At 38.0% G+C, this 16,751-nt stretch overlaps 1 protein-coding gene across 20 annotated transcripts in view; it reads right to left on the bottom strand.

Annotated features, from left to right (window-relative positions):
* The window catches only part of macf1a (microtubule actin crosslinking factor 1a), a 426,068-nt gene that overhangs the window by 82,077 nt on the left and 327,240 nt on the right, over positions 1–16,751 (bottom strand). For all 20 annotated transcript variants that reach the window (XM_052036540.1, XM_052036543.1, XM_052036536.1 and 17 more), the window contains one exon: positions 491–652. In XM_052036540.1, the coding sequence (XP_051892500.1) occupies positions 491–652 (162 nt within the window). The remainder of the gene's footprint in view (positions 1–490; positions 653–16,751) is intronic.

Raw genomic sequence — 16,751 nt, forward strand, 5'->3', positions numbered from 1 at the left:
TGGCTTGATTTAGTGGAAGATTTGTTGGCATCTACACGTGGAAAATGGCTGCAAGGTTCAACTCAAAAGCATCTGTGATTGCACTTCTAAATAATTTGTCCTATATTATGTGTTTCAAACTGTCACGAAATATGGTGGTCTCGATTTTCTTGAGAGGGATCTGTCACCTGTGCCTGCCACTTCTGTATGTTTACCTGCTGTAAATCTGCAAAGTCAACATTGCAACAGACCCAGAGACAAGTGGCGAAGTCTTGATTGATGGATTAACTTGCTCGGTCATCATGGAAACTCGACATACAAATTTTAAGGAATGAACCAAAATTCCTTTGAACTAATCATTGCTTATACATAGTCTCAATATACAAAGATTATTAAAGATATTTTCAAATACTTTTCCTTTAGAATAAATGACTTATATTACCCTCCCCACCCCCCCCCCCCCGCCCCACCAAAAAAAGTTGCTTTTCACAAATGAAAAGGAAAAACTGACCTTCTTGTTGAGTGTGTTCCACCTGGTATTAATTTCATCTAGATCATGTTCAAGTCCTTGTGTATTAGCATTCTTTGCAGCACTCTGAATAAGACCCTGGCCTACTCCATTGGCCTGCTGAAGTTTGTATTGTATAGGATCCACCTGAACCTTTTGGAATGTCTGAAATGGAAGAATGAAAAACAATACTGCTCACAAAAGGTCACAATGAAATATTATCCAATTAAATTTCCTCAAGGGATAGAGGATTTATGGTGTGAACTATACTAAAGACAATACAAAATTAAAATAACTTAGATACACAAAGATCTCTTGGAAAACAGGACAGATTGAAATCAAGCTCAAAGGTACAAAATGGAAGAATAGCTTGAATTTTAGTTTGAAAGATCTATGCAATCTTTTTTTTTACAAACGTTATCCAAGACAAAGAGCAAGCCAAAGATGGTAATAAAGTTGACGTGAAAGTAACGCTACCTCCAGAGATCTGAAAACATAGGAACTCAGATCACATTTCAACCTAGATATATAAAAAAACTCATTACTCAACATTATCAGATGGAGATATTTAAAAGAACACTAAGGAATGTGAATAACACATGTATGATGACCAAATAAACGTAAAAATCTATAGAAACTCCAGCCTTCCCCTCAAGTTATAAATAATGTTATTCTATACATATCACAGGCCTGGAAGAAAGAGTATGAAAGGCGTGTGGTTTGTTGATATTTCCTATCATCATTTTTTTAGTGGGTTTCCTGTGTTGATATTTTTCTGATTCTATTAGTCGTCTTCGGTAAAATTTTGAAGATTCTGTATTTTAGTTATTCACAACTATCACTTAAAATAATTCCTTTATTTGTTTAAGATTTTATTTAAACTAATTTCAGCCCTTCCAGAAGAGTTCTTGCTTGTCATCTGCAGAAGAGAAAATACCTTTCACTTGGTCTGTTCCTACAAGGTATAAAAGAAAATCATGTTTTGATTCAATTCTCTCTGTGGAATTATCTTCAAGGAGCATAAAGCTGGGTATAAAACATTTCCTTGACCACAGGATTCACCTGCACATTTCTGGGAAACTGAAACAGATATCCAACTCTTACAAAATGGTTTTTACGCATATAATGGCTTTTGAGATAACTATGCATAGAACTAGCTAGATAAAAAGTCACCAGGTTAATTCTTTTATGTTTGGAGTAATCATTGCATACTATAGTCATACCATGGAAAGTCATACAAAAATTGCTGACGCCATATGTTCAAAAATAGTTTGTAGAGGCCAAATGCATAATTTCAGATGATCACAATCTTCAGATAACAATTTATAAATATTAAGTATAAACTCAACATGCATGAGCCAAGTGATTTAACAGGCATTGATAAGGAAAGGAGAAGTAGAATACCAGTGTAAGCTAGTGAGGAACAAACTAACTGTAAGAGCCCCTATAGATGTGTAAAAGGAAAAGATTAGCATAAGTTAAAGAGGGTCGTTTTTTGACTGAGATGGGAGAACTATATTAGTGAATAAGGAAATGGCAAAGAAATTAAACAAGCATTTTGATTCTGTCATTGTGGAAGACAGAAAAAAGCTTAGAAGTTGTGGAGGTATCTCGGTCTAGAGTGAATGAGGAGCTGAAAGTAATCAGCATTAGTAAAAGAAAAACAAAACAAGGTGTTGGAAAAATTAATAGGACTGAAAGGACATAAATCCCCATGACTTGATGACATGCATCCTACAGCTTTCAAGGAAGCTGCTTTGGTGATGGTAGAATCATTGATTATCACCTTTCAAAATTCTACATTAGATTCTGGAAGAGTTCCTACAGATTGGAAGGGAGCTACTACTTAAGAGAGAAGACAGGGATCTATTGATCCAGTTGGCCTGACATATGCTGGAATTTGTTATTAGGGAAGTGGAAAACAAAGAGGATTTGGGAGCGTCAACATGGATTTCTGAAAGAGAAAAATATTTGACAAATCTATTGGAATTTCTGAGGCTGCAATTAGCAGAATAGACAATGCTGAACCAGTTGATGTGGTATATTTGGACTCTCACAAGGCTTTTGGTAAGAGATCATTAAATAAAATTAGAGCACATGATATTGTGGACAATATATTTGTGTGGATTGAGCATTGGTTACCTGACAAGAAACAGAGGAATAAATGGGTCATTTTCAAGTTGTGACAAATGGGGTACTAAGGGGATTGGTACTAAGGCACCAGCTGTTCCCAATCTTTAACAATGATTTGGATAAGGGGACCAAATATAATATACCCATGTTCCCTGATAAATACTAATTAAGTAACAGAACGGGCTTCAAGGAGAATGCAGAGAGGCCTCAGGGGAATACAGTCAGGGTAAATGAATGGCTGGTGGAACACAACATGGAAAATGTGAATCAGTCATTTTGGAAGAAGGAAAAATAAAAGACAGTTTTGTTTTTAAATGGAGAGAGATCATAAGTTATTGGCGTCAAGAGAAGTCTGGGAATCCTTGTACCTGAGTCACTGAAAGCTAATATGCAGGTTCAGCAAGCAATTAGGAGTGCATATGGTATGTTGGTCTTTAATAAAAGTGACTTTTAGTACAAGATGAACTGTTTTTCTCTAATTATAGAGTCCCAGGTGACTGAAAATATTGGGTACAGATTTGGTCTCTCTACCCAAGGAAGGATATTCTGTGACAGAAGCAGCGTAACAAAGGTTCAATGAGTTGAGTTCTGAAATGGCAGGTTTATCGTATGAGAAGAGATTAAGCAGACTAGACTTGTACTCTCAAGCCTGGAAGTCTAAAAGAGGTAATTTCATTGAAACATCAAAATGGGCTTGACAAGGCCAATACAAAATTGAAGTTTCCCTTGGTTAAGGTGTCTTAAGTGTCTAGAACTAGAGGTCACAGTCTCAAAATAAGGGGTTAGCCATTCAGGATGGAGATGAGGAAATATATTTTTTTCATCTAGAAGGCAGCGAATCTTGGTAATTCACCACTCTGGTAGGCTGTAAAGTGACTTTGCTGAGACAGAGAGTAAAACGTTATTAAATAGTTAAGGGAACCAAGGGATATGGGGTTAGTGCAGGAAAGAGGCACTGAAGCAAAAGATCAGCCATGATCTCACTGAATAGTAGAACAGCCACAAGTGATCAAATAACTTACTCTAGCTTTTACTACTTGTGTCAACGGGATTGGAAATCCTCCCCAATGGTTGAGAAGTGCGTGTTATCTGGCACCAGCAAAGCAACTGAAAACACTGACCAGTAACATTTTATCTTAATTAAAACTAAATCTATTTTTTAAACATATCTGGAAAGACCAATTTGTTAGCAGTTTCAGCAATGAATGGAAGAATCAACTTTCAATTCTATCCATCTGCCACACAAAGCCAATGCCCATGGATTCTATATTCCCATGTCTTAACATTCAAGTGATTTCCCAAACCAAGGAAAAGGGCATAGTATGTGCAGGTTATTAACAAAAGATTACACTTTCATTTTGTGTTAGGCCATGACACAAAACAGACAACTTCAGATGAACATTTGAAAAAAACATTTTGACAACATGCTACACAGGTTACTGATTCCATCACGACAACCTTGTGCAAATACTCAAGATGTTTTTAAGACTTCTGCTTTTAGAGATCCAAGAATGAATTGATCCAAGAGTCCAAGCATGACCTTATAAATGATCAACACCAGAAAATGATCTAATAGCTTTCACAGTTATAAACACAGTATATTCAAAATAGAGAAGGAATGTGAAAGCACAAGACCTTGGCATAAACTTATCATGCAATATGAATACTTTTAATGCACATAAAACACCTGAAAATATAAAAAAAAAGCAAATCTCAGCCAAAGAATCAGACAATACAAAAACAGGGCCTTTGGCACATTGTGTGCGTGCTGCCCATTTTCCAGCACTCGACCCATGAACTTCTCTACCATTTGCTCATCTAATTACTTTTTAAATGTCAGAATAGCTACCTCAACTATCTATCTGAGGTAGTGCATTCCGGATTTCAACCACCCCTTACGTTAAACCTTTACCCCATCTACGCTTTCTCATAATTTCATATACCTCAGCCAGGTCTCGCTCCCCCACCCCAATCTTTTTCACTCGAAAGAAAACAAACACAGTCTACCAGTCGCTCCTTGCAGCTGAAATGCTCCATCCTAGATGACATCCTGCTGAATCTCTTTTGCAGCCTCTCTGTTATGAGCGACAACTGAGGTAGAATACTGATGACCTATCCTGAGTTGCATAGAGGTATCACCCATTGACCAAATAATCAACTTAACTATCCGCACAAAATCCTGTGGCTGGCGGAGTAGGTCTCCAGCTGAGACCCACACCATCAGAAAAGCCAATCTTCAATTCACTCCATGGAATGTCTGCTCGACATCGTGGAAAATTGCCCAGGAATGTCCAGTTCACAAAAAGCAGGCCAAATCCATTCTGGTTCATTACTGCAATCTGTCTACTCTCAATCAATGTGAAGGAAAATGTTATTGTCAATACTATCCAGCAGTACTTACTCACCAATAAGTTGCTTGCCAATGCCCAGCTTGGGTTTCATTATCACTTGGCTCCAGATCTCATCACAGCCTTAGTCCAAGCATGGACCACAGAGCTAAATTCCAGAGGTTAGACCAGAGTGACTGCCCTTGATGTCAAGGCAGCATTTGACTGAGTGTGGCAGCAAAGAGCACTGGTAAGACTGGTTAACAAGGAAAACAGTCCATTGACTGGAGTCATCCTCAAGTAAATGAAGATGACTGTGGTAGCTGGAGGTCAATCATCACTGCAGGAGATCCTCAGGGGGATGTAACACAATATTCAATTTCATTCACAACTGTTCGGCAAATGAAATGGTTCACGCCTGCATGCAGTAAGACTTAGACAACATTCAGGCATGGGCTAACAAGTAGCAAATAGCACATGGGTCACCCGTCAAGCAAAGATCACCTCCAACAAGAGAGAATCTAAACACCTACCTTTGATGAACAAACACCAATTTGCCCCCACCATCAACACCTAAGGACAAGTGGTCATTGTTAACCAAAATCTCAGCTGAATAGCCAGATAAGCAAGTACCATGGCTATGCTTGCAGGTCAGAAACTGAATGTTGTATGACAAATGTCTCACCCCTTGACTTCCTGTCTGCACAGCAGAAGTGAAGAGTATGATGGGATACTTGCCTGGTTGAGTGCAATTCCTGATAAGTACAGCACCATCCAGGCAAAGTAGCCAGCTCGACTGGCAGCCCATCCACTAAAATAGCATTCATTCCCTGGCGCACAGTGGCTACAGAGTTCACCACCTACAAAATGCTTTGCAGTTGCTCATTTGGGCTCCTTTGACAGCACCTCCCAAGCCTCCAACCTCTACCATGGAGGAAGACAAGGACAGCTTGTGCCTGGGAGCATCACTACCAACAGTTTCCCCTCCAAGTCACAAACCATTATGGAATGCACAAGCGTTGATAAATTGGATGAGATCTACCTCAGGTTGCCATGGGAAGCAAGGGAGGAGATAGTTGCGACCCTGATGGAGATTTTTGCATCTCTTTGTTAGCCAGAGGTGAGGTCCCAGAAGACTGGAGGATAGCTAGTGATGTTCCTTTATTGAAGAGGTGCGAGGTGATGCATTTTGGGAAGTAAAATAAGGGGTGGTATACGTATGGTAAATAGTAAGGCACTAAGGAATGCTGATGAACAAAGGGACTTTGGGGTTCAAGTCCACAGTTCTCGTAAAGTAGCAACACAGATAGAGAGGCTGGTGAAGAAGGCGTTTGGCATGCTTGCTTTTATAGGTCGGAGCACAGAATATAAAAGTTGGGATGTTATTGTGTAGGTTTACAAAACACTGGTTAGAGCTCACTTGCAGTATTGCGTGTAGTTCTGGTTGCCACATTATAAGAAGAATGTGGTTGCGTTGGAGAGAAAGCAGAGGAGATTCACCAGGATGTTGCTCTTTAGTTATGTGAAGAGATTATATAAGCTGGGTTTATTTTCCCTGGAGTGAAAGAGGCTGAGGGGTGGCCTGACAGCAGTATATAAAATTATAAAAGGCATAGGTAGGGTAGATGATCAGGATCCTTTTCCCAAGGTAGGGGTATCAAAAGCAAAACGGCATAGGTTTAAGGTGGGAGGATGGGAATTAAAAGGGGATTTGAGGGGAATGTTTTTTTTAGAAAACACAGAGAATGGTTGCTATTTTGAACTCACTGCCAGAGGAAGAGATGAAGTCAGATACAATCACCACATTGTAGAGACATTTAGACAAGCACTTAAATACTCAGGGTACAGAAGAATACAGCCCTAATATGGACAAATGGAACTAGTGTATATAGGCCAAAAGGTTGGCAAAGACGTGATGAGCTGTAGGGCCTGCTTCTGTGTTGTCCAACTTTATGACCAATTTGGAAATACATCACTGGTCTGTTTAGGTATGAGCATTAGGTACTAGGTATGGATTAGCTAAACTCAGATCCCAGAAGATGAATAAGAATAAAATGATTGGTATTCTGCAGTGAATGGGTTCATCTCCCAACCAATTAACACCTCTCCATCACCCACAAAATGCAAAAATATTTAAGAAACTCACTCTATCCAGAACAGAGCAAGCTGCTTAATTATCTCCTCATTCACAATCGTTGCCACCCACCCACCACCAGCATCCAGTGGCAGTCATGTTTATCATCAATATTGCATCAACTTGCCAAAATTTCTTTGACTATACTCATGACCTGTTCTAACTAGCAGGACAATGGCTGCAGGTGCAAGAGAAAACAACCTCCAAGTTGCACACCATGTTGCTGTTCCATTATTATTGCTGAGAAAATGTGCTGAACTCTCTAACGGCCTTCTCTAAGCATCTTCATCAATAGAATGCAACAGTTAGAGAAGGCAGTACACCACTGGATGCTCGCACAATGAGTGAAGAGTAATGTTGGCCTTACCAGCTACAACTCTATCTGGTGAATGAACACAAAACAAAAGGTTTTTTAAAATCAGATTACCAGAAATATTTTTAACAATCAAACATATGTCTGCCTGCATCTGCACATTAAGATTCAAGTCATACATACAAATCACCAAAATGTTAAGTCTGAGCCCTGACTTGTAATCTGATGTATGCACTTGTAGACTTCAGAGCTACTGAATAAGCAATCTTTATACAATATGAATCTACATAATCCTTATTTCAGTATTGAAATATTAACCTATTACTGTTTGAAATAATCATGACAGCCAATTGTGCATTTGTTTTCTCCCATTATACCTTTCGCTGTTACATAACTGAAATTTTGAGCATGATGCTCATACAGCACAGAAACAGGCCCTTTGGCCCACATGTCCATGCCGACCATCTACACTAATCCCACTTACCAGCACTTAGTCCATAGCCACCCTTGCTTTGGAGATTCAAGTGCTTGTCCAAATACATTTTAAATGTTGTGAGAAAACCAGCCTCCACCATGTTTTCAGGCAGTACATTCCAGATTGCAACCACCTCCTGGGATCAGATCCCCTCTAATCCTCACCTTAAGCCTATGCCCTCTAGTTTTAGACATCTTGGCTATGGGTTAAGTACCTCATTATCCATCCCACCTATGCCTCGTGTAACAGTACATTTCTGTCAAATTCCCCCTCAGCTTCCTGTGCTCCAAGGAAAATAAACCCGGCCAATCCAGTTTCTCCTCATAACTGAACTTGCCATCCTTGTAGACAAATACATTTTGTGTTCTAAATAATTAGATGAGTAACAGGCAACAACATAGCTGCAGTATTTGTGTCTTGAGGACAGCTTATGTTCCCTCATTATTGTAAATATATTTCACAAACACTACAGTTAATACACCTTGAGGTGAAAGACCTTGAGAAGTTGAATTTACACAAGTGGCATTACAGTTTTCTTAAAACTTTCACAAATACTGCAGATGCACTTGAAAATCCACCAAAAAGTAGAAGTTCTACATTTCTAATTTATTCACAGGACACTGTAAACAAAGCTCAGTAGTTGAAAAGGTTTCTGTGTAATGCCCAAGGACCTATTTTCCCAGGAAACATGATAAGCATCAGATAGGAAGATAAATACCTCATCATCTGTATCCAACTCTTCACTTAAAGCAGAAGACTCGAGTTTATCTGTTTTCACATTGAAGCAGTCTCCACAGGTCTCTAAAATTTTACCAAGTGGACCTGGGTCCAAGGACAATCCCCATGGACTGGATTCATTGCATTCTTCCTGTGTCTCTGACTCAAATAAATACTCCAGCATTCCCGCTTCAATAAAGTCATCATCAAGGTATGAACTGGAAACATTTTCTTGCAAATCAGCCTGTAGGCCAGATTTCCAACTTTGAGCTCTGTTCGCTTGTACTTCCACACTTGTTTTAACAATATCCTCATCTTCATCAGATTGGAAAAGGAACCTGACTGCTTCAAGTAGCTGCTCAGTATCCACATCAATTAACAATACCTCATTACAACATGTAATGTTTTCAACAACCATATCGGATGCAGAATTTATTTTTGAGGTATCACTATCACATGGTTCTTCTGTAGCATCTATGTCCACTGGATGTAAAGCGACAGGGTCTATAACATCTGAGCATATTATTGCATCAGAATCTATTAAACCTTTCTGTTCATCCAACTGAAAATCAGTAAGATTGTCTTTCTGAAGCACATGAACCTCTATTGCTTCAGATTCCAATTCCAAGTTTGATAACTCTGATTGAACATGCACTTCACATTCTTCAAATTCAAGGCATTTACTGCTCTTAATTTCTGAAATAAAATCTTGGTCTCCTTTATCAGAATCACCAGGAAGTTTCTCCACATCAGAGTCTTCTTCAATTACATTCAAAAATATTTCTTCCTGAGAACAGTTTGTGAGATCTACATTAGGTTTTAAAGGATAGAGAGAATAACTTGCAGTAGGTGGCTCAACAACCATTTCACATTCTTCTAACTGGACACAAGCTGCTTGTATATCCTTGGTCTCCACCACATTGTGCAATGTTGCCATCTGCTGAGCACAATGTGAGAGATCTAGACAAGACGCTTCAATGGAGTCTGTTGAACAATTTTCAATAACAAAATGTTCATTTGATTGGACAAAGTTTGTCTGCATATCTTGATTTTCCTCAACAGTAGGCAACACGACCACTTCCTGAGCATTACAAGCAAGATTTAAATCTGATGTTGTGCATGGATCTGCTGTAGGACACAGAGCAATTGTTTCATATTCTTCTAACTGAATAGAGTTTAGTTGTTCATGTTTTATAATAGTATTAAGCATTCCACATCCATCAATTAAGGCTTCTGATTCAATACCTGTAGTTCCTGTCGCAAATACAGTTTCTTCATCATTGTTAATGTTTTCATCAATGCGCACCTCATCTGCATCGATCATAATTTCTTCAGAGGCATCATGACTGATTTTTAAATTACAGTCCTCTTTAGATACACTTGTAACCTCTTGCTGATTTACACTGGCACCAAGATTAGCTTCACATTCTTGTAGAAGGGTACACTCAGATATCTCTTTCCGATTAATGTTATTTTTCCAATCTGTACAAGTTGTTGATCTTTGTTCAGTTGTAGTCATTCTCCTGTGTTGCTGTTTACTTTCTAACTCTTCAAAGATTTTCTCTTCCTCCGAACTCCTATTAACTGGAGTGCTTAATTTTTGAAAAGCTACAAACTCTTTTTCCCCTTCTATTAACATGTCAGTTTCCATTATTTCATCTTTGCCCATTACTCTTTTCTCTTCTTGGTCAAACCTCAAAGAATTTGAACCTCCTTCTGTGCTTGCCAGCATTACAGCATCTAGCTGCTGAAACACCGATTCTTCATAGAGAACTTTGCTGTCTTCAATCATCTTTCGCTCTTCTTCTTCAAACTGTAGGAGGGAGTCGGCATCTCCTTCATTGCTTTCCAAGGTTACAGCTTCCAATTGAAGTGCAGACTCTTCAAAATGGAATTTTACATCTTCAGCCTGGCTTTGCTCTTCTTCAAACCGTGTAAGAGAGTCTGTATTTCTCTCTGTATTTTCCAAGATGACAGCATCTAGATGCTGAAGTGCTGATCTTTCATCCAGAAATTCTGCGTCTTCGATCAGTCTTCGATCTTCTTCTTCAAACTGCATCCTCAAATTGAACCCCTCTGTGTTTTCCAAAATGACAGCATTGAGTTGCTGAAATGCCAACTCATCATAAAATTCTCTGTCTTCAATCAGGCTTCGCTCTATTTCTTCAAACTGTATCAGAGAATCTGTATCCCCCTCTGTCTCCCTTAAGGTTGCAGCATCTAGATGAAGTGATTCTTTAGAAATACATCCTTTATCCTCAACAGGGTTTCTATTATGTTTAAATTGTATAAGAGATTCAGTATCTCCCTGCATGGTTTCTATTACAGCATATTGTTGAAATGGTTTCTTTCCAGGTTCCACATCATCAATCAGTTTTTGTTCTTCTTCAAATCTTGGCATGACCGTGTCATCTATATTTTTAATGATTACACCATCTAGCTGTTGAAGTGCTAAATCTTCAATGAGGTCTTTTTCCTCAGTCAATCTTCGCTCTTCTTGCTCAAACTGTAATAAGGAATCAGTGTCTTCCTCTCTGCCCTCTAGGATTATTGCATCTAACTGCTGAAGCGCTAATTCTTCACTAAGAAATTCTGAAGCAAAAAGCATTTCTTCAGTTTCACACTGTTGCACCATTTCAAGATTTACATGGCATTTACATTCTGCTTCATAATTCTGTTCATTAAATTCAGCTGTAACCTCTCGCATATCTAGTTTGGTTGCACCAGAATCCAACACCCCTCGGCATTCTGTAGATGCTGCATATGTAACTTTCCTTTCTTGTGCCAGATCATTTGTCCTCTTATGTAGAAATGAGGCATCTTCTAACATCCCTTTGGCCTTGAATGCTCTTGGCCATGTTGCAGATATACTTGTATGATGCTCCGGTAAAAATCTTGTCACCTCCAGTACATTTTTGTACTCCATTAATGGAACACTTTCACTTTCTGAACTTTGAGATAAAACTGCAGCAGCTTTCAATTTATTTTCTGCTCCTTGCTGAAAGGCCAGGGTTCCTGCAGATTGGTTTTCATTTTTTAATGCTGATTTAACTATGACTAGTTCTTTTTCAGGAGATAGATTAGGACTTTCAACAGGCAAGTGGCTAGAATGCCTCTTCTCTTTAACTGAATTAGAACTACCTGTCGGCTCATTTGCTGAGATCTCTGTTCTTTCTGTGAAGTCTGGGAAGTTTGGAGGCAGGAAAGCTTTCCAGGACCTCCTGTTTGTGTTTTCTTTCCTCTCTACATGGGGTCTCCTCTTTGGTGGACCAGAGGACCGAATAACATCACTGCTCAGTTTTAATGCATCAAATATGAGTCTTTCATCTAATTTTTTACTTTCAGAACTAGTCCGTGTTTCAAATACATTTGATGTAGTGGGAGTTCCATTACTTGATAAAGTGCTAGTATCTACAGCTCTCTGGCTTTGCGAATGTGTGTGATCAACAAAACTTCTTGATGGCTGGTTAGCCTTTGTCCCAAGGTCTATCTGTTCATTAATTCTCATAGTGTCATATATGGATCTTTGTGGAATGTAACAATCTTCAATGTACATATCGTCCTCTTCACTTTTTCTTAAACAGGTGGGATTATTACGTCGCAAACAGTCCGGCCTGCTGAGTGGCTTCCCCATAATTATAATGGAATTTCAAAAATCCACAAAGATAGATCAATTTTTTTAAACAGTTAATGAACTGTATTCCAAATCCAAAACAGAAATGTGTACGAATATTTTAATTCAAAAGACACTCTGTAATGTTTAGATATTCCAACAACATATTACTCACTTGTCATATCAATGAAGCTCAGGCAATCTATAAAATCATTCCACGAAAAACAGCCAGATCACATTTGTGCATTCAAGTCAGATTCTTTCTAGTTTTCTGTTCAAATGCATCATGGCTGATAAGAATAAGGTATTTCAATTGCTGTATTCCAACTCTGTGCAAATTCCTTTCATTTTAACCACAAACTACAATGCCCAAATACCCGGCTGCTGCAAGAGAGGCAGTCCTTGAAATTCCACATGTTTTCTTTTGAAAAGTGATTCTTGGCGGATATTCCGGCAGATTCAAAGACAGGAAGTTCTTCAATCAGTGGAGCTTCAGCTGCTTCCTTTCTTAGCAACATCATGGCATTTTTTAAAACTGTGCAACTTCAGAACAATGGCTAAAAGTTTCCAGATGAGCTTTTCTTTAAAGAGAATATTGTTCATTTATTACTTATAAATCAATCCTTTTCAGGTTGAAGATATTTGGCATAATCCTGCAATTCCAGTCAGTGCACAAGTTTACACTGTTTAACTCCAACTTAAAATGCACTGGTGCCTAACAGCTCAGATCCTCATCCAACAAGGTTCACTTATTTATTTATTCCTGTTTTAATCCAGGTGATTTTTTTCTTAAATCTCCAGATGTCGGGAAAAAAAATTCCTTTCTCCTCGGTTTATGAACAGTAACAACCAGCTGCGAGAGGTATGACTGACTTAATTTTCTCGAAAACGTTGTGTCCAGTTGTCACATTGTGCAAGGCAAACTTTTACTGTTGAACAAAAGAGTGTTGAGAGCTTCCACGTTCTATCCAGCTTTTCCAAAAATCCCAGGGCAGCTCCTTCCTTAGCATGTGCTGTCTAAAGAAAGTTAGCACGACTGGTTGGCTCATGGGCAATCTAAAGCTGCTGTGATTAATCCCATAGCCTACGTCAGCTTCTGTGGCTAATTAGATGCAGTTACGCTTTCTCAGCCACAAAGAATCCTGTAGCAGCCCTGTCAACTTTCCAGAACTTAGGTAGAGGTTAAAAAGAGTTTTAAACACTTACTTCTTTTATTTGATTGTAAAACTGCCACAGGATCTTAAGCAGTACTCTAGGCAAATGGTTTCCACCGCATTTTTTTTCTCTCAACCGACTTCAGTGTCTCCCTGCTGTACAGACAAAGAAACGCCCTTTTTTGGTCGCTCTCTCTTGTGCTCTCTCTCTCTCTCTCTCTCTCTCTCTCTCTCTGTCACAACGCTGAATAGCATCTGTTGTGATCCTATTTTCACCACCAATCGTGCAACATTATGAATGCCACTGAAGATACGACCTTGTGCACTCTCCCCTTCCCCTATTACGTTTCAGCCCCATGTGGTCAAACTGCAGCTTCTCAGAAAGTTGACTCTTTAATGGCTGTTTGTCTCCTGCTTTTGCTTTAGTTTGCATATGAGACATAACTGTGGGAAGTGTGCTACAGGAGAAAAAGCCTTCAAATCTCCCGATTAAAACTCTATTGAAGTACTTTGCAAGTTACCCAGCAAAAAGTATGCCTCAGGAACGTCGACTCTACCCTGTCAGTTTTCATTCCAAATCAAAATATAAGACTTAAAAGAATTAAAAATTCGAAAATTCCACACCATGCATTTAATTTAGCATTTAAAAATGATATAATTTTGCTTTTAATTTAAAAGCAAACTAATAAAGATATTGATCTTAAATCTTTTACATTTCTTTAAACTTCTTACAAATTGCTTTATTTACAAAATCCTACTGTGAATGGTTACATAATCTTATGATAAATATTTATGTTGGCTTATCAGGGATTTTAAAGAATATTAAATGATTTAACAAGGTGACTCTTGAATTCAACAAAACAATCCTTTTAATTAACCAAAATAAATCCAATGTGCAATGCAAAAGAATTTTTAATAAGACAGGTTCAGCCAATGTAATGTAAGAATTCTAAGGGAAAATACGTGCATCCTTTTCAGTACAGTCTTGCCACGGAAACACTAATCAACTCAAATTCCTTTTCTGTTTTGTCACATCCTGGGTGCCTCTCCAATTCTTGCTTTGGCTTCCTTGTTTTGCTTCTCTCATCCTTTTAACAATGATACAACCACAGTGCTGAGGATAAACAGCAATCAGTCCACCAGTTTAAGAAAACATTCCCTCGTATATTCTTTTACAACATAATCAAAAATTTTGTGCAGAACCTATGGAAATTCAGATATGATAATTGTCTGTACCCGGTGGAGTTCATGAAATAATAATATTCAAAGTCACAATATATTCTTTATCTTTTCAAACACTTCTTTGGTTTTGAGCACTTTCTCAAAACCATGCTTTTGGAAGGGGGGCATAAGTGCTTAGTATTTACAGTCAACCTAGGGCCTGCACGCCAACAGTAATTTAATACAATAGTTTGCAGTCACTAAGATTTTCCCACAAAATCAAATGTTTACATTTATGAGAGTACAGTACTACATTGATAGTAAATTTTCCAAATGAAAACATTTGCTCTTTTGCTGTGCACAGTCATTCCCATAGAAATCCTTAGATTACAAATTATTCACTGATTTAAATCAAGGGGATTAAAATTAATCCTTTTATGGCTAACCCAGTCTGCATGCTTCATTGCAGTGCTGTTTTACAAATGTTGTGATAGAATCAAAGTACAGGTGAATATAAGCAATATGATCAGCAAATTAACAAAGTAACAAAACAGAGTTATGCTAAAATTGCTTAAGTTCCTGTTCTGGTTGCATTTAAGAGCACTGAGGAGCTCAATCAAAAGGGAAATATGGAAAAAATGTGTACCAAAGTCTCCTACCAGACGATTATCCAAGCAACATAGATAAATAATAAACTGGCATCACAATGATTGATGATGATATGAATTATACAATCCACAGTTCTTTTATTACTTAATGGGTTTGAACAAATGTGCATAGGAAACTGTGTCAATTTCGGTCAATAAATCAAAAGAACTAAATCTTATTTCCTTGATTCCTCCTTGCTCCCCTATCTGTACCTTTGTCCTGTTTTGAATCTGCTTTTATCTTTGTTTTCCTTTCATTTTCTTCTGCTAGTTCAATTGCTATTAAGTAACTTAATCCAAGAAAATAAAAATCTAAATTTTAAAAATTAAGCTTGCCTTTTATGGAACATACTTTATTGTACCCCAATAAAAGTAGGTCATTTTTAAATTTGTGAAAATCTTTCATCTCTGAACAATTCCAGTCACTCTTAAAGAAAATTGAAATGCAGAATGATTAATAAAAAGAACTGGAGGCCAAGTGAATTACCACACTGTCCCTTCACATTCTGATATTTAATTTGTATTAATAAAATCTTAAAGAAAAAGAAAAACTAACATCTGTTTTTATTGGTACCACAGGTAGATAAAGGTTGCAAAACAAAATGCTATTTGGCAACCTCATACCAAAAGGCCACAGAGTGGCTAACATGGGAAAAGGTGAAGGATTCACAGTGATGCAGGAAGTGTGTTCATCAGAAACAGGAGCCCTGGCTGAAAAATGCTGGAAAGAACTGGGGAGCATTGTGATTCATGAATGCAATATATCCAGGCTGGGTACACTACACACGCACCTATCCGATGACCAAAGCAGAAAATATGGAAAATTGTTCTGATTTTGCATTGCAACTTATATGCGCTTTTTTCAAAAAAATAAGCTAACTCAAAATCGCCACTGGCAATAACAGCTGTAACTGTAGTCCTAACGTGCTGTAAAAGTACAGTCTTTGCATTTAAGAACAAGGAGGACAAGAAATAGAAAACATTAATGATTAATTATCTGTTCTATTAATCTGCTATTTTGGTAAGCTGCTGCTTTTTTCCCTGTGAACTCCCCCCCCCCTTCCCTTCCCCAATTAGTGTGTGCTCAGTTTAACGTAACAGGTGGAAGATTTGATTGGTCAGCACAGAACATGGAGTTTATCCACAGATACTGAGGAAACAGGAGAGGTCTGAGTCTTGTTCCCTTCTTTAGGTAGAAATATCTTATTACCAGGTCCTAAAATTAACAATTTAACTTGAGGCTTCAATCTCCAAAGCAAGCATAATTGCCCAATTTAAATTTCAGATGTGTCAATTAAGGCAGAATATCAAACAACAGAAAAATTAATAGTTATATAATATGTCTGAGAGTAATTTTAAAGATCCTTCAGAAGATACATTGCATAGAATTGTATTTTTATGTTGCTGCCAAAAGATACTGCTAATTTGTTTAAAACTAATAAATATCTTTGATGCTTTTTAGTTTCCATTTTAGATACTCTGCATCTCTCTTGGCTCTCTAATTTCATTGACACTAGGGTCCCGTATTGCTACACATCCATCAGGCAGAAGTCACTGGATCAGGAATGGTATGTCAGTGATTTCTGCCCT

The sequence above is a fragment of the Pristis pectinata genome, chromosome 22, assembly GCF_009764475.1.
Source record: "Pristis pectinata isolate sPriPec2 chromosome 22, sPriPec2.1.pri, whole genome shotgun sequence".
Lineage (NCBI taxonomy): Eukaryota > Metazoa > Chordata > Chondrichthyes > Rhinopristiformes > Pristidae > Pristis > Pristis pectinata.